The following is a 26449-nucleotide window of genomic DNA, read 5'->3' on the forward strand; positions in this document are numbered from 1 at the left end:
GTTACTTCCTGGTCACAAGGAAGGCCGGTGCACATACACATTGGCAGGATGCATTCAGGTGAGATGTTTTTACTGTTTTGGGGGAAAATAACACAGAATGTTTCCACAGGATTTCAGGTTAAAGGAGAGAAGCAAATAGTATGAATCAGGAGAAGGAAAAATCTATGTTAAAACTAACATCTAAATATTAGCTCCCTCAAAACAATGAATTGATAAGGTAAAACAATTTAGGTCAAAACAAGAGAAGTATTAACCCTAAGGACTTACCATTCAGATATAAATTAGTCTTTAATTTCATTGTAGTAAATATCACTGCATGACATGGCATATCATGACATTAAATTAACTGTAGTAATATGTACCAGGTGTTCTTTTACTTTAACTAAGCAGTATTTTTCCTTACAATGCAAAATGAATACGAAAAAAAATACTATCCAACTAGAAAAACCTGTTTTAAAACAACAAAATTATCTGACCTGTTAGGCTGAAAACAAAAAGTGCAATGAAAACACAACACTATTTGCATGACAAAGTAAGTCAAGGGAAAAAGTATAAAACTCAAAAGTGAAATATTATGAGTAGCAGATCTGTGAGGGAGTTAGTAGTTCCATGACATAAAATACTACAAACGTGATTTAAGTGAGGGTTGATGTCACTGACTGAATCCCCCAGAATTACGAGTTACCCTTAATTCTGCTTCATAGTTCCATGTGACTGGAAAACAAATAGTGAACATGCTACTAAAACAACAAGGGTATTCAAAACATCACACAAGAGAGAACAGGGAGGGTCACTTCTATGATTTTTATACTAATTAGCTTGCAAGGGTCCAAATAATAAAAAGCTTGTTAGTCTGAATATGTTTTTATTTTGGTTGATCAGCAGGATAAACAGACTAACATGTGTAGTATTCCACAGTAACCATGGAAACCTGCAGAGACAAGTTTTCACATTTGGTAGAATGGTTTGTTGTTATCAGACGTTTGTGGAAGCAGAGACAATAGTATGAAAAGTTTAATTTAGTTTAAGTTAGCTTTAAATTTACGTAGGGTAGCCAAGTGCATAAAGGATTTGTTTGACAGGCTCAAGACATTGGTTTAATTCCCCATGTGGATCCATTGTGTCAAGCCTATTTCTGGTGTCCCTTGTCATCATATTGTGGAATACAGCTAAAGGTCACACTCATTTCAAATATTAAATAGGTTGGCATATTTTGGGGGGAAAAGCTTACAAAGAGGAATTGTAATCCGCAGTTTGTTATAGTTTGAATTGTAGAATGAGTATTGGAGGTTTCAAGTTTCTCCCAATATATTGTGATACACAAGCCGTATTGCTATACGCATCACAATATATTTATAATTCTAAATTTTGAACTCAGAAGCAATGAGAAATATTGTTGCATGAATTGAAGTTCATAAACAGAACAATAACCAAGATGCTGGTGATAATGACCAACCACACCGCCATCTTTGTGACCCATATGTTTTTGACAGAAGGGTAGGATTGCGCATGCACATAAGGGAGGTAACTTTGTATCCTGGCTGACTTGCATATTGGAATTACAGAAACATTTGAAGGTGTATAGCTTTAAACACATAAATCACTATTTGAAATCACATCATACACCAAACATTCAAAAGTATTATAGTGATACATATCATGGAAAGAATGAACATCAGTAAACTGATATACTGATAACACTGCCTAATAAGTCAATATTTCAGAAATGTAAAAAAACCACCACCCCCCCAAAAAAAACCACACTGATTAAGCTAGTGTGTATGTGCATAGAGGAAAAAACAATTCCCCAATTCATTCCAATATATTAACTTATTTAGAAAGTCAGTTAAAGCACTCCTGAAAGGAAACGAAATATATAATGATTTCTTAGTCCAGCATGTTGAGCCTTTTTACTGTGGAAGTTTCAATTAGAGGATAGATTTGTTTCCCAATTCCTTGTGGAAATTATTTTACAAAATCAGAGGTACAGATAAGCTGCGTATCTGCATAAATTACACAAATATTTATGTGAAAACTCAATTCCTATTAAATCTATTGCATACAAGTACGCTTGAATTTTTGCAAGTACTCTATAAATTTGATCTTACATACGTACATACAAAAATGTCAAATCTTAGCTTGTGTACCAGTGGATAAATAAAATAACTGAGGTATTTTGAGAAGTTCTATTTCAACAATTGAACTTGGCAACTTGCTGTCTTTCTTATAGCTTCTCATATAACAAATGCTTAAACCAACATTTAAACTTTATTATATTTTTACAGTTGACAGAAAATGGCAAAATACCCAATTGAGTTTAAGTGAGGTGGGTACAATTTATTAGGTTACTCACAGGAAAATTAGGACACCCACTTGAGATGAACACAAGCAAGTACATCACTCAATGATCAAAAAAGTTATCTGTAGCTCTGCAGGATGTAACTTTAATTGGTGCCAAATTATCCATTTGGATCTTGAAAGGTTTCCACATGCCTGTTCTCCTATGATGAAGACTTGTGATAAACTAGTATGTGTCACACATTACCTGTTCTCCTATGATGAAGACTTGTGATAAACTAGTATGTGTCACACATTACCTGTTATTAAAAACAGGATTTCATTACTTACTTACATATGTCTTCATTACTTAAGACATTTATTCATCTGTTCAAGAAAAGATGAAATTTTAAAAAAGTTCCATAAAAAATAAGCAGTTCCTTCTATTTATTCCACTACAGTTGATATAAATCCTTGTCAGTGCTTATCTTGATATTATTTTGAAAATTATTTGAATAGAAGTGTGCTAAAATTCTGCATTCTGTCGCATAATTTAAATTTGTAAATACAGTGTTACGTGAAAGATAAACTGTTCCATATGTACAAATGTATGATAAGTGTGAAGATGAATATCACTTTCTGTTAGTTTGCCCAGAATATAGCATCAGCAGTGTTGCAAATGTACACCAAAAGAAATATGCCAAAGTGAACTAGAATGGAAGTGAATTTAATGTATCAAATTGAGAAAATTAACAATTATTTTGTATTATCCTTTGTGAATATGAATATCCTTTGTGTAAATTATCCACACAAACATTTTGAATGCTAACATAATAATTAGGGCCATGTGGCCTCCAATACTGAATTAAGAAATCTGAATCTGAATCTGAATCTGAATCTGTAATCTATATTGGAAACTGATGCAAACAGATTTGTAAGTTTGCATGTTAACTGACAACTCACATTCAGGAAGATTATACATTGTGCTATATTTGAAGCAATAGGCAATAAGTAACAGGCTATATTTTGATGCAGTAGTAAACAAATACTGAAAATTAGACAATGAATGTCTCCACTGTATGTATTATTACTATAAGGTCCAGAAAGGGCACCTGCTGAGTGTGTGTGCAGCTGAGGGGCTAATGACATACCTGCACATAGTAAACTCCCCTGCTCCTGGCATATAGCATTAGGAATGAGTAGTCCAGGTTCTGCTTTGTTCTCCATCTGCAACATATCAAGACAGTTGTGGTGACTGAGTGAGTTTAGTTTTACAACGCTTTTAGCAAATATTCCAGCAATATCATGGCGGGGAAAACCAGAAATGGGCTTAACACATTGTACCCCTGTGGGGAATCGAACCTGGGGTCTTTGGCATGACAAGTGAACGCTTTAACCACTGGACTACCCCAACGCCCCCTTCTTTCAGTAGATTATGACATTAATACACATCAGTTTCGTAAATCATCATAGGAGGACAATCTTTTGTTAGACTCAGTAATACCTTGAGCACCAAATACTTTCAATATTTGATTTGTCGGTTTGTTTGTTGCTTAACATTGTTTCAATAATATTCCAGCTATGATAGCAAAGTGTAGATAATTGGACCAGGCTATCCAGTAGATGATATCATGAGTGAGTGAGTATAGTTTTACGCCGCACTCAGCAATATTCCAGCTATAAGGAGGCGGTCCGTAAATAATCGAGCCTGGACCAGACAATCCAGATATCATGACATTTATACACTGGTTCTCACCATGTTCACTAATATGGACATTTATACACTGGTTCTCACCATGTTCACTAATATGGACATTTATACATTGGTTCTCTCCATGTTCACTGATATGGACATTTATACACTGGTTTTCGCTACGTGCACTGATATGGACATTTATACACTGGTTCTCACCATGTTCACTAATATGGACATTTATACACTGGTTCTCACCATGTTCACTAATATGGACATTTATATGCCAGTGGAATAATTACACCATGTATCATAGAGGCATTAACCACAAATTGTAGGTACAATATTTCCTCTGTTGGATGCCCTGGTGCAATTTATTTTGCATAAGTCATCTAACTGGCATCTATTAAAGGCCCCGAGGTAATCTTGATAGGTATAAACGTGATGTAATCACCTGATTCTTTCCTTGGAATCACCAAAAGTTTCTTTTAAATGATCTAGATCTGGGTAGAACCCTGATGGTGGAGCAATGACTTCCAACAACCCACTGTCTAGATATTCTGGGAATCTGAAAATGAAATGATATAACCTTGATAAAAAAATAAACAAAATACTCTACAAGACATGTCTTGTTCGCGAGATGTCTCACTAAACATTCACTCCTTGATATAGGATAGGTCACCCCAGGAAAATATTTCCTAAAAAACCTCATCAAAAACATTTCATTTTCACTCAAATAGTGGTCAAGCTTGTAAAGGAGCTTCAGGACCTTGGTGCCTTTGTACAAAGCGATATTATCGCTAGATGGCCGTAACTCCCATACCTTCACATAGACTTGAGGTGGCCTTAGCGCTAAGGTCGTTCTGTACAACAGCACCCTTGACTTCAATAGTATTTCTAAAAATCATATTTGGATCAATCCTAGTCTTTTACATAAAGCTGAAGTGTGAGGACTTTCTAATTCAAACATTCTCTTAAAACTACAAATGAAGGAAACTACTTATGTTACAGGAAACACATCAACAAATAGTCAAGTTGAATCTCTAAATCTCTATATAATCTGATAAGTCCTATTGCCAATTAATATTGAACATTACATGCTACTCTTAGAACATTATCATGTTTTCATTATACATCACATAATCTTTAATCAGAATGTGTTCGAATAAAATTCAAATAGATATAGAAATCTGATAACATTATGACATATAGTGAGTGAGCAAGTTTAGTTTTACGTCGCACTCAGCAATATTCCAGCTATATGGCGGTGGTCTGTAAAAAATTGAGTCTGGACCAGACAATCCAGTGATCTTATCACATATAAATAATTGAGGATGTATTTACTTGTGTTTTCATGAGAATACATGGCATACAAATTTAAGAAAAATAAAATATACCCTCATGTATATCATATACATCTCACTTTACAACTATTCAAATCTCAATTGTTAATAAAAAGTAGGAATACTGTTTAAACATTGCTATGTTTTAGTACCAGGCTTTATTATCAAGAAGTAAGTTCAAACATGACAAATATTATATAGTAGTTCCTTTTCCATGTAGATACAAGTACAGAGTGCAAGGATTTCCCAGATCTTATCTGTCTCTGATGTTTATCAAAGAACCTCGTGTATCATGCTACACAGTCGTGTGATGCAATCAGTGTTCAGCCAATCATAACTTGTGTTGCCCTGAGGCAAGGCACAAGATCACTTTGTTGTTACTTACTGTTCCTGGATTTCTCCAGCAACTTTCTCCACGAATGTTGTGTCCCAAGGCTGAAAAAAGAAAACATGCATATCTTATGTTTTCTTCATAGATTACCTTAGGTAAAGAAGCTCACCTTCATTTATCAGATATTTTAACACTTGAATAAGGAAGTGTGTTTTGTTTTAAATCATATCCAGTGTAGGAATATCAATAGGAGTATCAATGTTGTATTTCAAGCTTATTTAATCATTAACAGGGCTACTCAGGCTAACAGTGCCCATAGTTTTATTTTGTTTATATAAAAAATAACTCAGAGTATAATAACAGAATGCAGTACACTTATTACCTCCATAATAATTTTTACAGAAACAAATCGCTATTTTCAAACTGAAAATGGACCACAGTGAGATTGAAGATTCAGAACTTCTACATGTGCTTCATTTGGAGTGAGTGAGTTTAGTTTTACGCTGCTTTTAGCAATATTCCAGGAACATGATGGTGGGAGACACCAGAAATGGGCTTCACACATTGTACCCATGTAGGGAATCAATCCCAGATCTTCAGTGTGACGAGCGAACATTTTAACCACTGCCCCACCACCACTGCTCAATTTGGAGCAATAGCATTGCTGTAAAGGCTTGGCAGAAAAGAAACAAATATATTTGGTATTGGGACTGTGAGACAGAAAAACAGTGGATGTTGCATAGGAATTTATCAAAGACATAGACCACTGTTGCACCTGTTGAACTTGAATATTTGTGTCCTGTTTCACAAGGCGATGATCAGAGAGTGTTGTGAATGGGAGAAACGATCGCTTAACGGAACTAGCTCCCCACATCATACCACTGGGAATTCCAAAAAAGTTTACATCAAAGACTTGAATCACTTTGGTTGTATTTCCTACAACAATAAGCTGACATACGATGAGAGGGTGAAAGAGTGCACCTTCCAATAATATCACTGTACGTCAGCTTAATGTTTGAGGAAAGCAGTATGTGATAAAGGTCACAGCCATTTACACCTTTGGTGAAACCCATGAGAAACCCATGTAAAACCCATGAGCCTGGGTATGGTTATGACAAATCTTGAAAATAATTAGGGCAAACTTAGATGTCTGAGCCAGGGCAAAACAGACATACAGTTAAAAGTATTGTTAGATTTGACTCATGCGATCAAAGTTGCCACAGAAACACTGTACCTACCTCTGCTAAAGAGACAATGACAAGGCACTCATCTTTCTCCGCTCAAAGAAAATGACAAGGAGATTTAGTTACACCTCATTCACTTAGTCACAGTTACTACGGAAACACTGTACCTACCTCTGCTACGAAGACAATGATCAGGCAGTCATCTTTCTCCTCTGGGTTGAGTTCATTGACAAGGGACCGTAATGTCTGTGTGAGGTAGCTAATCTTGTCACGTTTGATTGTTGGAACACCTATCACTATGGAAACTGAAAGACAAAAACGTGGGTTGTGATGTACTGAATAAGTGAAAAGATCTTCAATAGGGTGAAGGACTTCCTTAATTTGTTTGTTGTTTGTTGTAAGGCTTTACTCAGCAATATTCCAGGTACATTGGTGGCAGTCTGTAAATAATCAAGTCTGGACCAGACAATCCAGTGATTAACATCATGAGCATCGTTCTACATAATTGGAATATGATGATGTGTGTCAACTAAGTCAGCGAGTCTGACCACCTGATCCCGTTAGTTGCCTATTACGACAAGCATGTTGTCCTGAAGACGATGCTTTTCTAACCAAGATCATTTCTCAATCCCCCAAAATGTCCACTTATCAGACCTTAAGAGCAAACTAATCATCAATAAGTGACAACAACGGTTTCTTTAATCACTGCTTTTCTATGACAACAAACAAGATGATATATGGTTCCGTCTCCTATTCTCGCGGTAAACACGTTTTCTGCCGATGCGTGACACCGAGCGGCTGTTAATCTTGCCAACCGGTAACTAGGAAGTGGCCCAAGTCTGTGAGTCTTGAAAATATTGCAATGTCATGAATAGTGGTCAGTTTATACCAACTTGGGCATATCATAACTTTTTCCCACCCTTTCAGACAGGATTGTTCTTCCATACACTCCGTAACCTTACTTCTTCGTTATACCGCAAGAATGGGAGAAGCCTCATTTTGTCAATGGCGGATGGCATTGTTTATAACCGGGCTCACGAGTGGTAATTCACCTGATGGATCTAGCAGCTGATAGATGCAGATGTTAAAGGTAAAGGCACTTCATGTAAAAACAACAAGCATTCATACGATAAGAATTGTTTGCGTTGTTTTTTCAGCCGAAAACTGTAAGTACCGCGAGAATAGGAAACGCCTTCCTAAGAGGGGACATCTCTTTGATAATTAATATGGACTGATAATTTACGAATTTCATACTTAAATCGCAAGGAACATTAAGGTCAGAGTTTAAAGGATCAGATGAGTGGATCTTTCCCAACAATGATTACAACAGATCCCTGGTCGTCATTTTCAGTCCAAAGCCTGCAGCAAATGTAGGCAAAATCCTGAAATTGGAACCAAAGATACTAAACTTCAGTCCATACACATTTTAATCGAAAATTTGATCATGGTGAAGCTTCCACTGATGTTAAGCAATTTGATATTTTTGCATATAATTTGGGCTAAAAAGCAGGTTTTTATTCCTCCAATTTGCAAACCATCTGTGCTTTATCTTAAAACCTAGATAAATCATGGCTTAATGGCATACAACATTTGAATTCAGTATTGATGGAATACAACTGGAACCATAGATGTCTAACAGCAAACAAATCTGTTGATTTGGCATTGGTTCAGTTTTGACTAAACCATGAGTAATGAATCAGAGAAGTGAGAAATGGACCTTGGACAATGCTAAATCAACACTTTATATCAAGTAGGCAAACATTTGGGAGTTTGACATCAGCTAGAAAGCATCAGCACTTGCATTATCAACTTAAATAAAATGCTATTGTACTATATCACCACATTCTATCTCAATAACAATACAAACAATGTCAAGCTAGGAAAGCTAGGAAAATATCAATAACCATTAGTGTGTGAATTTTCTGTATAAGGATTTTCAGTTTTTATCTTACAAATGCAAATCCACTATTTACTTGGAGATTTGTGTTTTGGGCTACATCAAATGCTGCAGTTTACATCATGCAGAATATAAAGCTTTGATAGACCAAACCTATTAGCAAGTATTGATACCATCATATTAACTCTTGAAATGCAAGCAAAACAGCCTTTTGTTAGAAATTGATTCCTGGAATTCTGACCATGGATCATAAATTGACATCATAGGATATCAGGTCAAATTGGTTACCTTCCCTAAAGCTGACTGACTGACTGAGTTTGGTTTTACGCCGCTTTTAGCAATATTCCAGCAACATCACGGCAGGGGACACCAGAAATGGGCTTCACACAATGTACCATGTGGGGATTCGAACCCAGGTCTTCGGCTTGACGAGTCAACGCTTTTACCACTAGGCTACCCCACCGCCCCCCTTCCCTTAAGGAATTTCCTACAGTACAACATACTTAACAACACACTGGTCCTATCATTGCTCCTCATCACCCCTTCAGGGTTATTTCCAATTTCCTATCATTTGATCAATGTCTTGATGCTGCGATGGGAAACAACAGGGGTAACCTGAGCTGGCCATCCAAACCATGCCAGGGCTTAATTTCAGTAACAGGTCAGGGGAAGTCATACAGCAACACTCATCTGGTTCTGATACCTTATACGCTAAGCTTGACTAATGCTTAGTCTCTGAATATGTGTAAGTTTGACAGAATTGTTTTTATTCCTTTTCAACTGAAAAGGAGCCCCAATGGGATGGGAGATTCACTTCAGGTAATCGAGACTTGCTTCATTTAGGGCTTTAGCACTCCAGATTCCAGAAAGGGCTAGACAGAAAAACAAACACTTTTTTAACTGAAAAGGAGCCCCAACAGGATGGGAGATTCACCCCAGGCAATCTAGACTTGCTTCATTTAGAGCTTTAGCACTCAAAAAGGGCTAGACAGAAAGGCAAATAATGTGGTCAGGGACTGAGAGACAGTCTAACTCTAAGCTAACAAGACTTTGAAATCAATATCAAAAAGGGTGTGGTATATTACATATTGCCTGCATTATGATGGTAACAATATATGGCATTGTTGATGTAATATTGCAATATGGATTACAGCGAAATGTCAGTGTATGAAATCATTTTGAAAAATAGCCAGGCTAAATGTTCTAATTTGTCTATTTAAATGGCAAAATTAAACAAAAACTTCAAAAAATTGCCAGCCCAGGCCAAAAGTTACCAGGTTATAGGCTGTCGGGCAGATCTTATTTCATACACTGGAAATGTGTATATATAGTGTTGTGAGCAAAACTATTTAGCACAAATGAACATACTTTTGTCATATGTGTTTCCCATGACACTAGACTTAAACAACTTTGTTTAATGTTTATTTCATTATTCATTCTTAATAATATACAGCATGAACAGATTAAAACGAAATAATATCTGAAGAATACTTCCACTGAACAATTAAACGGACATTAAGTTGGCTGTGTTTAGAAGGAACAAATTCAACCAACATAAATTCTTTCAATTTGGGCGAGTGAATAAAGTATCAGCAAAATGTAGCTGTTTAATCCATTACCATGGAAACGTAAGAAATAACATGATTCATGAAGTCAGATTAAAATACAGGATCACTTGGTTGATAACGGTGTTAGTATCTGCACTGAAACGTCGCTTTTATTGCAATGAAGAAGTTGACTATCTATAGAACTTGGTTTTCCTTCATCTTAACAACTTCTGAATATGCCTCTCAAAGAAGTAAAATAATGATAATTAATTTGAATCAGTTGAGCTTAACTTCACATTTGAAACCAAATGCCGTGTGATTCATTTCCAAAGTCCAAATATAAAATCTAAATGAAAAAATGTAACTTAATAATTCACTGAATAAAATACTATTCATTGAACAAAGAATCCACTCCTTGACAAAGTATCCATCCTACTGTATATGCATCTGCCAATCTAAACATCAATGTGTTAAACAAATAATCCACATCTCAATGGTAAATAAATATCGTATCAACACTGTCTCTTGTACCAGTTATGTAGGGAGTCAAATATTTCTCATTAAGTCCAATGTCAATATGAACAAACAATCACCTATGCTTGGCATTTGTGACAAATAAATTAGTCTTGCCAATTTTCTATATGATTGATAGGAAATGAAAGTATATTCAAATGTACAGGCACTTGGGACAGAAATGATCATCGCTGTTTACCACAACAAACTGCTTGTATCCAAGAATTAAAATACATGTAATGAAAATGTTTCTTATCAAACAGTGGAATCTATTTCTGTAGTGTACTGTACGAACATATGATTATGATTATCCAATGTCATTCAGAAATACAAGAACAATGTTAACACACATTGCTCACTCTCTTTTATTCAATTCAGTGAAACGCCAAAGATATTAAACAATCAACATAGCCACAAAACAATTGGCACTATATGATAAATTGGGCAGTTTATTCAATACAGTGTTAATATGCTGTTTCTAAAGCTACTTCAATGGGTGAAATTTCACTAAAAACCCATGATTTTAAGAATGACATTGATTATGTGATAAAGAGATTATCACCCTTGTGTTTCTGAACTGGAAATATCATATATTACGGGAAAAGGTGTCAACAATTCAGTGAATCAGTTCTGATGGATGTCCAAATGAATTACTTCCTGTTAAACTGGATAATGTCATGTATCATTTTGATTGACCTGAACTTTTAAAATTATAAATAACACAATAGCATGAGTTCTGAGAGTACTGGAACATTATCAGCAGCAACTGTTCATGCTCTTTGCACCTAAATATATCCATCAGATCTATGTAACAGTAACTTTTGCCTCCTATCTGTCATGTTTATTAATAAGTTAGACATGCCAAGCATCACTAAGACCCTGAGCTGTGAGTGAAAATGCTGAATAACCAACACCAATTGCCGCAGTACTTCCTACCAGTTATCAGATTCTACTTCTCCCATGCAATGTTCATTAGTTTATTTCTAAAACAACATATGATATGTACACAAAACTGGTACAAAACTGATAAGATTAAATTCAAAAAAATTCTAACATTTTTTTTCAATGCTTCACACAAGATAATGAATCACCTTAATTCAAAGGCTCTGTGGTCCAATACATATAAGCAATGACAGATAATGATAAATACTGGCCATAACCTTTTTTTTTTGAAAAATAACCAAAGGACATGTTTGTAAAAATATTTTCAGAATTTAAAAGTGCATCAGTTTGAATTTTGTTGGAGTCTGATTATTTTTTTTTTACTCAGCACTAATTATTATGACTCACAGAAGTTTGTTTAAGACCATCCATTAACAATTCATATTAACAATTAAAATTAAAATTAAAATTAAAATTAAAATTAAAATTAAAATTAAAACATAGATACATTTTATCCTATATCAACATGAACAACACTTTTTAACAAAAATAATTTACAGTTATTTCATCTTATATTTAAGCAGTTTAGAAGAAGGGAATCTTTGGTTACTAATTTCCTTGTTCATTTTAACAGTATTGCTAGTTATGAAAATTATATATTGATAAGAAGTTAGAACATTGTTCATTATTTTATGAGATAAGAGATATGACTACACTAATATACACGTAATTATCTTATATATAACCAATAACCATTTATGACAAACATTTTCTAACACATTTAAAACCTTTATCACAAAAGTGTGACTTGTACTGGTATAATTTTATCTTTTTGGACACTGCAGGATATCGACATCTCAAAATAAGCTTCTGTCTCTGCTCCCTGCTGAGAGATTTTTCTTCTTCATACATGTTGAACAGTTGGAGACTGTCAAAACATTTCTATTTATTACATGCAGTATCAACAAGACATAAAGCCCATTGTATATATTCATATATCACCCATATTGGCAGTAGTTTGTTGTTTACTATTGCTCTCTTATTCTTGGTTTAAACATATTGTCCAAAACACAACGGGATTAGGCACAAGTGCACCACTTATGATCGCCTTCTCCCTCTTGTTCTTATGGGACCCTGAACAATAATATGATTATCTTACAGTGTCAAGCATCTTAAAGTACTGACTGACTGAGTTTGGTTTTACTCCGCTTTTAGCAATTTTCCAGCAATATTCCAGCAATATCACCGTGGGGGGACACCAGAAATGGGCTTAACACAATGTACCATGTGGGGATTCGAACCCGGGTCATGATATTGGTAGACTGCCCTTCATCCAGTGGTCTGAAGCCTAGGTCTTGTAAAATTCAGGTTGATTTGGTAAGTTAAGAAACATCTGTCCACAAAATATAATAAAACTGCAATGAAATTATGTTGATGTCATGGAACCCAGTAGTGTAGACAGATGCTTGTGATGTCAATCATAAGTATTTTCACAACACTGTCATACAGCTGGAAAATAGAGTGAGGCAGTAAAAACATGGTCCTATGTAGGACAGCATGGTATTACAGGGCTCGATTTACAAGATGTTAACCTACTTGCACCAGGTGCAACCGGATATAAAAACCTAGTTGCACCAGCCAAATTCCAGCTGCACTGCTCTTATTGCAATATGTAATGAAAGAAATATGCTATTGAATTATTCAAAGTTTAGAAGAAAAATGAGCTGACATAATTATGCTTATAATGTTATATTTATTGTTGATTTAATTCTAAACAATTGACTTGCACCTGGTGCAAGTTAGACAAATAACTAGGTACCTGTATATTGAAATACAGCTTCCAAACAATACATATTGCAATGTTATTTCTCAGACCTGGTATACAGGATAATAAAATATATGAAGTTTTCCATTGTAATTATTGACAAAACTGCATATTTTACATACAATAAATTTCATGGAGAAGATACAACACCTCAAAATCAAATCTAAATTCAAGATTTCTGTTATCACAATCAACTCAGTTATTGCTATGGCTTAAGTATGTAGAAAATAGTCTCTGCATGTATAATCAATGTCACTCACTGTCATACACTGAAGCTCCCAATAAATATTGTGATATGTATCAGAATACAGGTACAAGAATCGCAATATATTGCAGTACAATTTATTTGTCATTATAGAACCCTGGTCCTATGTTTTCTATCCCCAAGTTTGCTTTGTCACACGTCTATCATCTGTGATCAGGTTCACTGGCCTTGTTGATGTAGATTGCTGGGTCTACTGTCTGATGTGAGAACCCAAGGAGGCTGGGTCTACTGTCTGATGTGAGAAACCAAGGAGGCCTGGGTCTACTGTCTGATGTGAGAAACCACAGAGGCCTGGGTCTACTGTCTGATGTGAGAAACCAAGGAGGCCTGGGTCTACTGTCTGATGTGAGAAACCAAGGAGGCCTGTCTACTGTCTACTGTCTGATGTCTGAGAAACCAGGAGGCCTAGGTCTACTGTCTGATGTGAGAAACCACAGAGGCCTGGGTCTACTGTCTGATGTGAGAAACCAAGGAGGCCTAGGTCTACTGTCTGATGTGAGAAACCAAGGAGGCCTGGGTCTACTGTCTGATGTGAGAAACCACAGGAGGCCTGGGTCTACTGTCTGATGTGAGAAACCAAGGAGGCCTGGGTCTACTGTCTGATGTGAGAAACCAAGGAGGCCTGGGTCTACTGTCTGATGTGAGAAACCAAGGAGGCTGGGTCTACTGTCTGATGTGAGAAACCAAGGAGGCCTGGGTCTACTGTCTGATGTGAGAAACCCAAGGAGTGAGAAACCAAGGAGGCCTGGGTCTACTGTCTGATGTGAGAAACCAAGGAGGCCTGGGTCTACTGTCTGATGTGAGAAACCACAAGGAGGGAGGCCTGAGGAGTCTGACTGTCTGATGTGAGAAACCAAGGAGGCCTGGGTCTACTGTCTGATGTGAGAAACCACGGAGGCCTGGGTCTACTGTCTGAGCCTGGGTCTACTGTCTGATGGAAACCAAGGAGGCCTGGGTCTACTGTCTGATGTGAGAAACCACGGAGGCCTGGGTCTACTGTCTGATGTGAGAAACCAAGGAGGCCTGGGTCTACTGTCTGATGTGAGAAACCAAGGAGGCCTGGGTCTACTGTCTGATGTGAGAAACCACGGAGGCCTGGGTCTACTGTCTGATGTGAGAAACCAAGGAGGCCTGGGTCTACTGTCTGATGTGAGAAACCAAGGAGGCCTGGGTCTACTGTCTGGTGAGAAACCCTGGGTCTACTGTCTGATGTGAGAAACCAAGGAGGCCTGGGTCTACTGTCTGATGTGAGAAACCAAGGAGGCCTGGGTCTACTGTCTGATGTGAGAAACCCAGGAGGCCTGGGTCTACTGTCTGATGTGAGAAACCAGGAGGCCTGGGTCTACTGTCTGATGTGAGAAACCAAGGAGGCCTGGGTCTACTGTCTGATGTGAGAAACCAAGGCCTGGGTCTACTGTCTGATGTGAAACCAGGAGGCCTGGGTCTACTGTCTGATGTGAGAAACCAAGGAGGCCTGGGTCTACTGTCTGATGTGAGAAACCAAGGAGGCCTGGGTCTACTGTCTGATGTGAGAAACCAAGGGAGGCCTGGGTCTACTGTCTGATGAGAAACCCAAGGAGGCCTGGGTCTACTGTCTGATGTGAGAAACCAAGGAGGCCTGGGTCTACTGTCTGATGTGAGAAACCAAGGAGGCCTGGGTCTACTGTCTGATGTGAGAACCCAAGGAGGCCTGGGTCTACTGTCTGATGTGAGAAACCAAGGAGGCCTGGGTCTACTGTCTGATGTGAGAAACCACAGAGGCCTGGGTCTACTGTCTGATGTGAGAAACCAAGGAGGCCTGGGTCTACTGTCTGATGTGAGAAACCACGGAGGCCTGGGTCTACTGTCTGATGTGAGAAACCACGGAGGCCTGGGTCTACTGTCTGATGTGAGAAACCACGGAGGCCTGGGTCTACTGTCTGATGTGAGAAACCAAGGAGGCCTGGGTCTACTGTCTGATGTGAGAAACCAAGGAGGCTGGGTCTACTGTCTGATGTGAGAAACCAAGGAGGCCGGGTCTACTGTCTGATGTGAGAACCCAAGAAGGTTTGGGTCTTCTGTGTGTGTATGATGACCCTTGAGGAGAGATTATTGTGATGTGATCGCAAGACAACAAATTCATATGCATAAAGGAAACTAACTTACCACCATGTCTCCCATTTGTGAGACGAAATGCTGGCCGCATGCGCTCAGGGCGACCCACAAGGTATGGCAGATATGTGAAGATACTAGGCAAGTGGATGGTATCTTGTCCCGGACCAATACCACTTAGGTTTCTCAAGTAATCATTGACGTTGTGTGGAACACCTCCCATTGAAGACCTGAAGTCAGATTGAAAGCTTATTTGTAAAGTAATCATTGACGTTGTGTGCAACACCTCCATTGAAGACCTGAAGTCAGATTGAAAGCTTAAATTCTCAAGAAAACATTGATGTTGTTTTGAAGATGATATACTGAATATCTAAAGTAAGATTGAAAGCGTAAACCCAGGGGTGGAAATAACCCATTGCCTGTCGTCCGAGTCCAGTGTTTTTTTCTGTCGGACAAGCAAATTTGTATATCACACTGTACCGGTGTCCAGTTGACTTTCCAATGCTATTTATGTTGTTTATTTTTAAAAATCAACAAGAAAACGGCCGGTATTGTGGAAATATTATCAGGGCAAGTGATTTTATATGTGCCACTATTCTGAGTACACTAGCAATTTTAAAGTTATTTCCACCCCTGAAACCAAAATAAAAATGAATGAGTGAAGTATGGGCTTATTGCCACATCAATGTCAGCCATATTATACCCTATGCCAAGTTTATGCCGATCACAATTTATTCTCATCATCATGACCTATGAAAAATCATAAGCAGACTTTGGTATATTGTTGGATAATATTTACACATGAAACAGTTTGAAAAGAACTGTTGAGGTGTCCCACAGTTTAACTACTTCGATTGTAAAACTGATATGTTGACACATAATATCCAAACTAAAACTAAAGCAACTTGTAATGACTCAAAGTATGACAGTTATGATATACATGATAAAGGTATCCATTCCCTGATAATTAAGGTTCATTCCCAGATATCAATATAGGTAATCTGATCGAGTTAATGTAAATACTGGTGAACTGGTGCAACCTGACAATCAATTCACACATGGCTTAGCCAAACAATACTGAAAAAAAGTTACATGCAATTGATAGAATAGATTAAAAACGTAAGTCCAGCTATACAAGGACATTTTCTATACCACATAACAGAATAAATTAAATATGATGCATGATTTCAAAATGAATTGATATGCTTTTTAGATGATAAATGAAATTTGTTTTTTTAGGTTAAATTATTAATTATATGGGTGCAATTGGGTACGCAATTTTGCTCATAGTCTTAATTTTCATATTTGTTACCAATCGTAACTGTTTTGAGCCTAATTGTGAGACTAACACTTATTAAGAAAAAATTAGTTTGTATTTGTGTTTGGGGGTAAATGGGTAACTGTATCTCTGGTGCTTGTATGTGTCTGTATTCAAATGAAAGTGAAGGGAAAAACAAGCTTAAAGCATGACAAGCCAATACTGTAACTGCTTGGTTCACTGTCCATTTATGATGTATATAAGGGGGTACTTTTTTTTTCAAAACTCAGCCCTGGAAATCTAAAGCACAGTTAATGCCTATCTACAAAAAAATGACTCACATTGATTAAAATATCGCATATGCTCTCACATGCTTTAGCCTAGGCTTTGTGATAAGCTCGACATAAAAAAGTCACATAGTTGTGTTTCATGGCAAACCGCGAGGAATCTCAGAATGGCATTACACACAGTTGTGGAGCGACATCACAGGCAAATAGCATAACATGTGAGTCACAGAGTTAGGCAAATGCAAACAACATGGCTTCCCTTCTCGAGGCCCTTCCATCATGTCCATTGATGACACTCGTATGGACAACTGAGGTAGTTTGATGCATTGTGTTCCACAGACATATAGAGGCAATTGTGTTGCCATTATATCAGAGGAAATATGTTAAGCTGAAAATTAACTCAATTCAAGATAAACTATTTAGTTTATTTCAATTACCGAACATGCTGAAGATGTCACATGAAACTATAAACATATTTACACAACGCTGACATTAATTTCAACATTCTATTTTACAAACTTATATGCAAAATGTTATAACCGGTATTAATGACTCAAGTTAATATAATACGACATAATTACTCATGTTGTACTTTCCTCCTTGTAACCATGGTAACTGCTATGTAGCACCAACCAATGACCCTTTGATGTTATGGGAATGATTTCTGTAAGGGCTGTTGATTTTGTTTTGACAAATGAGCATAAAATACTGTGAAAGTTGATTATAGGGACATTAAAAATGCACCAAGCTTTCATGCAGGTTAAAAGTTGGTGAGTCAAAAATGAAACATACAACTTTATGGATGACAACTTCTTGTTGTTTGCATAGAGAGAGGTTTCGGTGTAGATTCTTACAACCTTATCAAGTCTAGCTAACTAAGATCTAGCATGGTCTAATCAATAAAGCATACTGTATACAGAACACACAAATTGCAACTTTCTCCATGTTAGCTTCACTTTGTTGAGTGCATGACAATTGTAAGAGGCATGCATCTGTTTAATATGTACAAGGCCTGAGCGTGAAAGATTGTGCAGCTTGTTTACAGCTTGGCAAGAAGCTGACAGTCAAAGAAAGAAGTTGACAAAGGAAAGTTGACACACTGGATGAGTTTCAGGTCAAGGGGGAACCCAACACCAAACCAACAATGGGGCCCTTCATATTCACATGCTTATCGCATGGCTATGCTTGTTCCATGGAAAGTGTAATGTGATAACTGCTTTGCAAGACAGTTACGGAAATGAACGATGCTAGAAGTGACTGACACATTACAAATGGGAGCACTGGATGTGTATAATGGAGGGGGTGATTTGACATATAATGGAGGGGTGAAACGGCAATTTAAACATTTTTAAACTTTGACATGGTAAAAGGGGATAAAAAGGATTATAGTAAATGTTTTGTACTGATGCTTTGTATGAAAGGCATTGAAACTTTTCAAAGGTACACAATACTGGGGGTTGTGATATGACACATATCACATGGTAAGGGAATATATAAGATACATAGCAAATGCTTTGTTGCCTTAATGAAAGCTTATGAACATGAGGCGACATGACACTGAAACTCAATGTAAACAAATACATGGTGTGTGATACTGCATGTAACAAATGGGGAAGGGAAAATAAGGGATACATATCAAATTCTTTGTAATGATGTGGATTATATTCAACCCCATGGGATCTTGTTATTGAAACTCATTAATGTCAACAATAAAGGGATACTATTCATACGTGGTATAATGGGATACGAGAGAATAAATACCAAATTGCTGATTCATGTGCCTTATAGAAATTCATGTGCCAAAGACACAAGGCGTGAGATTTAGCTAGCCTCAGTTGCAGATGCAAGAGTTTGAGAATGTTGAGGTTATACTAGAATTTATAACATACTGAAACTTTTATCTATGCATTAAGGCAATCCAGTAAATATGCAAATGATGTCAGCTAGCAATACCTACTTGCTAAAAATCTATAGCAAAACATTTAAAGTTTAGCATGGTGTTCCTCTGTGTGGGTGATTGGCATAAGGTAATGAATCTATCATTTTATTTATATACCGTTTTAAGTTAAGTCAGTAAGTTATATTATGTCCATAGCATCAATTATTATCTAAGTGTGCATACATATCCTTAATATCACATTTAGGAATTAAAATAATACAATATTTATTCCAAACATATATTCATCACAAGAAAATTCATAAATCAATAATAACTTTAAAAATCTGTGAGCCTTGATAGGATGAAACATTAAAGAAGACATATTTTTCTTCAAGGATGTTGTTGCTTTTCTGTTGAAAAGTACACACAGAAAAGGATGCTCTTTAACAAAAAAGTCCAGTAAGATGTGTTTATACAACTTTTTGACCATATTCCACAAATACCATAGTGGGCACACCAAAAGTGGATTTCAAACAGTGTACCCAAGTAGAGAACTGAATCCTTTCCTTTGACTCTACCATGAGGTAACTCCATGTAACCAGCTTTCCAATACTCAGAAACTTCATCAATGGCTTTGGACAGATGTAACTAATCAAAGATCATAATGTATGGGTTTCAAATGCAAGAACAGAGGATTCTGTCACGACAAAGAGATACAAAGCAGCAAAGTGAAATATAGTGCCTTCAGCCACTAAACTCAGCAGAGCTACTACCATGACAACTCGAGGGGTACTCTATCAAGCTTACTTACCGGTTATTAGTGCCATTGCTGTGGGCGACAGCCTCAAGGAGGTAGTTGAATTGTGTTCTGAGTACGTAAAGGTCATTTTCTCGCTGCCTGTTCAAAGATTCGGCATATTGAAGCCTATCCCTCAGGTCAGCGAAGCGCTTTTCTAGCAGCTCCTCATATTGGTTGTGCTCTGGAAAGAAAGGACACCTTATTATCCATTTAGTTCATAATAATAGTTATTTCCCTGTGGCGATTCCGGTCAAATTATGGTAAAAGAATCTGTCCCCATCAACCTTAGTCATGAAGCAGGTTGTGAGAATCCATTTATTGGATCAGATAGTAAAGACAGCTCAGACTTGATGGATTGGGTGTACAGTACTCATACAGCATTAACAGTAGCTCATAATATCTACCACTGGTTTCTCAGACTGTCTATGTACAAGATGAGTAAGTGAGTTGGGTTTTAAGCCCCTTTTAGCAATATTCCAGCAATATCACGGCGGGGGACACCAGAAATGGGTTTCACACATTGTACCCATGTGGGGATTCGAACCCGGGCCTTTTGTGCGATGAGCGAACACTTTAACCACTAGGCTACCCCACCGCCCATGAACAAGATGAAATATTGTTAACAAAACACATACAGAGATGACAAAACTAAATGCATGATCAACTTCTTTATTTTGACAATGGCCACGTGTTGGTATAGATTCTTATTCTGTTTTCATTGATCAAACAGTTTAAGAATCTATACCGAAACGTCGCCATTATCAAAATAAAGAAGTTGATCATCCATAAAGTTTTGTCATCTCTGTACCACCAACCTCTAGAATGCCACTCTAACAAAAAATAACACATATAAAGTTATCAGAAATATATCATTGCTACAGTGATTTCCAGTACATCATGGACATGCTTTAAATACCACTGGCGACATAATATTGTGTATACATGTTAATACTTGTTTTTTCTTGCTACTGACATAATCTGGGTTGTACCTCGACTCACAAACATGGGGGTCCTGATGATCCCCAATTATTTGTTTTAAGGGTCCTTGTGGGCAATATGAGGGTACTGTGAAGTAACGGTGTAGAGAACTGTATGTTTTGATAAGTTCTTTAGAGCCTGGAATGAATCATTGATCATGTGGATTGATGGGTGAAATGATGCATGTAAATGCTCTGAAAGAAACAACCAAACACTTAGCAAAGTCATAGATATTTTGTAGAGCTGTGACGATATATTGTAGTATCGATAATCGTGATACTTTATCTATCGATAAATATATCCATACGATTTTTTATCGCAAATTGATATGTATCGATAAATGTTAATCGATCGTTTTTTAAGTAAAATTTCAAAGGGACTCGCCAAATTGTTTCGTATTTGATATGTATCGTTCACCTTAAAATTGTTATATTTCATTAGATATTGACGGTTATGTCAAAATGTCTCGCTTTTAAAACATGATTTGTTAAAGAAAATAACTAAAGAAAGCATATCGTGATATGCATCAAATCAAATCTTATCGTTCCAAGATATCACGATACGTATCGTGAAATTTCTGAAATGTCGCACCTCTAATATTTTGTGGATACAAAGAATAATATTTTGTGTCTCTCTAGACGCAGTGAATTGTTTTTCTGCTTCCATTCCATACATTTGTGAGTACTGGATGAACTATTGCACATCGCACAAAACCCTGCATAATGTTCAGTTTGTGTGAGCACAAACAGACACATACATGAGTCTGTCTCACAACATTACTTTCCTTTAGACCCAGAAGATTCTTTAATGAAACAAGTCTACATTTTTCTCAGGTTCTCCCAGTTCACTGGGGCTCCTTTCTAATTCAAGTGGAGTATGTTGCTTCTATCATAATTTACATATATTCAGAGTGGATGTGTTAGACAGGCACAGGTGCACACACACACACACACACGTGCACATACAAACGCTAACATGAAAAAGTGAAAGTTGTCTACATTGAATGTCAGTAAGCTACTACAAACAAGGCCATTTGTAACTCATGTCATTCAAACATTGCAGCTGATGCATTGCAAACTAAGGTCTCGATGGTTCAAGCACTCACTTGTTCTACTTGCATGGAACTAGACCTTTGGGTCATAGATATTTCAAATAATGTGACTCCACACATCACAAGAGCTTGATGTATTCAGTGATGATGGAGGAAGTATGGCATACAAATATTAGAAGTGGCCTAAGTGAAGTAATTTGAAGTGAAGTAATTTTTTAAGTGGACTAAGCCCCATACTCTGCACAGTAGGGCTGGGACGGGTAAGAAAAAATGGAATCGAGTACCCGCATGTACTTACCCGAATCTGAATCGAGTACCCGGGAATGTAAGGAATAAAGCGCTTCTGTCAACTTTCTGAATATTCAACCACGAGTTGACGGAGATTTTTATACAAACCTTAAAAGGATGGCAATAAGACACTGAAACTGAAAGTAGGCTATTTAATTTACGTCTATTTAACAAATATAGGTGAGGTGAGGTGAAATTGGGTTTAACGTCGTGCTTGAGAATATTTCGCCCAGACTGAAGCTGGTTTTATAGTGCTAGCCCACTGAGATACCATGCAGCAGTGAAGCATGAATACCCCACTCAGACACATGATACTGACTCCGAGCCGACCAGTCCTTGTTGTACCCATTAATGCCGAGCGCCAGGCAGGGACCAACAAGTACCATATTTTAGCGTCTTTTGGTATGAGGCGGTAGGGGATCGAACCCGCGACCTTCCGCTCTCCGGGCGGACGCTCTAACCACTACACCACGGAGGCGGTCTAACAAATATAGAGAGTAACACCATTATATGCATTCCTCGTTAAAACACAGGACTTTTCGTTACCGCTGTTACTGTTACCCATACTTGACTCCTCACTGCTCATGCTCAGATATATTCAGTCGTCAATAATGACCTCCATTAATCGGACAATACCAAGATGATGCAAATGTAAGTTACGTCAATAATGAAAAAGACTAGTTATTATGTGCCCTTCTCCTTTTCCGGGTACTCGATTCCTAGAAATAGTACCCGATTCAAGCTATACCCGACCCGGATTCGAGTACCCGAGTACCCGTCCCAGCCCTACTGCACAGTGAGTCGCAGTGCCTTGTATCCCACTAACATGTAATGAACATGCTTATAATGAACTGATAGATATATCAAAAAGCTTTTTGATCCATGACAAGCACTGCAAAGCAAATAGGGTCCACCAGTAGGTCACGGCACTTTGTGAGACCTTAGTACTCCCATTGACAAACAACATACACTCGGTCCGCTCTAGTCAAGTCATATTCAGTGGTCGCGCAATTTGGAACCAGATCTGGTTCTTGAATATAACTTGTCACCAGAAATCTTGTACCGGAAGCTGGGCCTAATCTCGCATATAATAATAATAATAATGTGTCCATTTATATAGCGCCAAACTCCACACTAGGTATGCTCATAGAGCTAACAATCAAGGCCATTATTACCCCGGATAACCCAAGCTGCCTGTTAGGCGCTAGAAGGTTATAGTCATATGACTTTTTTCCACCGGGTACCCATTTTCCTGCTGGGTGAACAGAGACAATTTTGAACAAACTCACTTGCCTAAGGTGAGACCACATGTGTCACATGTGCTTCGTTGTGGGGCAGGACTCAAGTCCTAGAAACTCTCAGGAGTCAAGCTGCCAAACACGGTCACCCATCCAAGGACTCTCCGAGCTCGACGCTGCTTAACTTCACCGATTTGTGACCTGAGCTTTAAGCACAGGACCACGCATATAGCAAGTTGGCACATGCAAAGGGAGCTGGGAACCAGCTTAGTACTGGGAATAGCGCCTTGTCATACTTACAGGCGCTATATAGGTAATTCACTCACCGGAGAAACAGTGTAGGACTTTCATTTGTTGGAGCAAGACACACCGCATATTTTGTTCTTGTTGACCAATGTATGTACTTGCTTCTATGTATATATATTTCGTATGTATTTGGAAGGACAGAAGGTAGACATTTTACAGTTACCTTCCACTGTGCAACACATGCAATACATTCCAACATCACATCTAGCTTTATTACCTAATCTCAGATTCACTAAAAACAAAATGCAAGAAATGTCGATTGAGAATCGCTGACAGCAAATCATTGTCACCTTCAGAGGCATATGTGAACATCTTTGAGTTATTTTGCCTGGTCTTTGTTGGGAAATATGAATGGATCTAACACTAATTATATTACAACTAAAGCCATTAACTGAGCATCAAGTGAATAACGACACATAAAGAGGTGTAGGGTTAAAACTATGAAACATGGACCTGCAAGAAGGGAGTAGTACTTGTTGTATTATATACAATTTACCTAAAAATTAAGGTTTCTTTGTGAGTTTTTTGTTTGTTTGTTGTTTAAAGCCACACTCAGCAATATTCCAGCTATATGGCAGCAGTCTGTAAATAATCAAATCTGGACCAGGCAATCCAGTGATCAACAGCATGAGCATCAATCTACATAATTGGGATATGATGATATGCGTGGACCAAGTCAGCGAGCCTGACAATCCAATCCCTCTTACAAAAAGCATGGGTTGCTGAAGATCAATTCTAATCCAGATCTTCACGGGTTTCTTGGTGAGTACATGAAGTGAGCCTCAGCGGGTTTAGTAAGCATCATCTATTTATACATAAGGATTGGAGAGGATTCCCACTCATTGTCAATGAGTCAACTAATTAAAATGACACCAGCTAAACTACTGAGAGTTGGAGAGTTGTTTCCCTTTAAAGAGTTGTTTTCATGTGAATGTACAGTAAATGCGCATGTACAGATGCATGTGCAGCTACACATAACCAAATGTAACCACACAAAGAAATGTGTGCATGTGAATGGGGTATTATTTGTTTGTTGTTTAACGCAGCACGCAGCACTCAGCAATATATGGCAGCATCTGTAAATAATCGAGTCTGGACCAGACAAACTGGACAAACCAAACGCAATTGGGAAACAATGACAACTGTCAACCAAGTATTAAATGACTGTGTCCCCAACACTTTCCAGTGACATTTTGAGTCAGTGAGTGAGTTTAATTTTATGCCACTTTCAGCAATATTCAGGCAATATCACATCAGGGGACACCAAAAATGGGCTTCACACACTGTACCCATGAGGGGAATCAAACCCGGGCCTTTGGTGTGATGAGTGAACGAGTTAACAACTAAGACACACAAGTCAGACAGACAGACAGACAGACAGACAGACACACACACACACACACACACACCGAAACATTATGAGCAAGCATGGTGAACCACCATAACAAACTTAAATAATAAATAAAAAAAAAACAACCATCACTGGACATGATGAATTACAAATTCAATTGATTTCCTGTTATGCCTAATGTTTTATATGTTCAGATTAGGATTACTGTAAATGTCTTCTAATCTGAGCAGGAAATAGCAATAAGCTGTATTCACATTCTAAATCTAACAGTGATATAAAGTTAAAAAGGTATTAAAAGCTAGAAAGAATTTAATGCGATGATCGGATGTAATTGTATCTGAAAACATAATTTTGCCAGGAATAGTACTTACATTTTAGTTTTAAAAACAATACAAACTATAAGCCAGAGCTACAGATAACCTTTTGGGTCATTGAGTTATGTACTCGCTTGTGTTCATCTCAATTGGGTATCCTAATTTTTCTTTGAGTAACCAAATAAATTGTACTCACCTCACTCAAACTCAATTGAGTATTTTGCCATTTTCCATTCATTTTAAAAATATAATAAAGTTTAAATGTTAGTGTTTGTTATTTATATTTGATCTGTAATAGAGGATCGATAAGGAAGACTGCAAGTTGTCAAGTTCATATCCCGAAATAGAACCTCTCAGTAAACCTCAGTTATTTTATCTATCCACCGGTACACAAGCTAAGATTTGACATTTTCATGTGTACGCATGTAAGATCACATTTATTGAGTATTTCTCAAAATTCAAGCGTACTTGTACGCAATAGACTTAATAAGAATTGAGTTTTCACATAAATATTTGCGTAATTTACGCAGATACGCAACTTATCTCTACCTCTGATAAGCACACAGCTGTATGCTTTTTATGGAACAGCTTGGCGATCAAGGTCTTGCTATTTCAATTGTGAAAACAAGACACTGATATCTGACATCATTTATGATGTATGTATCAATTCTCTGACAAGTCAGGTTTCTTTCATGGCATTGGTAGCAGTAATCTTACCAGGGTTGCTGTAGCAGTGAGTTTGTGCGATCAGTAGGGCAGTGTCTTCGCAAAAATATTGTATTGCAATAATTCAGGTACCCGTATTGCTATACGTATTGCAACATACTGGGAACTTAAGTGTTTAACAGTGAG

The 26449-nt window shown here is 37.4% G+C and overlaps 1 protein-coding gene across 1 annotated transcript in view; it reads right to left on the reverse strand.

The window, feature by feature from the left end:
* The window catches only part of LOC124282247 (alpha-1,3-mannosyl-glycoprotein 4-beta-N-acetylglucosaminyltransferase A-like), a 56974-nt gene that overhangs the window by 18216 nt on the left and 12309 nt on the right, over window positions 1–26449 (reverse strand). The window contains 6 exon segments of the mRNA XM_046718234.1: window positions 3429–3504; window positions 4425–4538; window positions 5699–5748; window positions 7000–7133; window positions 15903–16078; window positions 20084–20252. Coding sequence (XP_046574190.1) covers window positions 3429–3504; window positions 4425–4538; window positions 5699–5748; window positions 7000–7133; window positions 15903–16078; window positions 20084–20252 — 719 coding nt within the window.

The sequence above is a fragment of the Haliotis rubra genome, unplaced genomic scaffold (genome assembly GCF_003918875.1).
Source record: "Haliotis rubra isolate DU_JTF1 unplaced genomic scaffold, ASM391887v1 Scf1, whole genome shotgun sequence".
Taxonomy (NCBI): Eukaryota; Metazoa; Mollusca; class Gastropoda; order Lepetellida; family Haliotidae; genus Haliotis; species Haliotis rubra.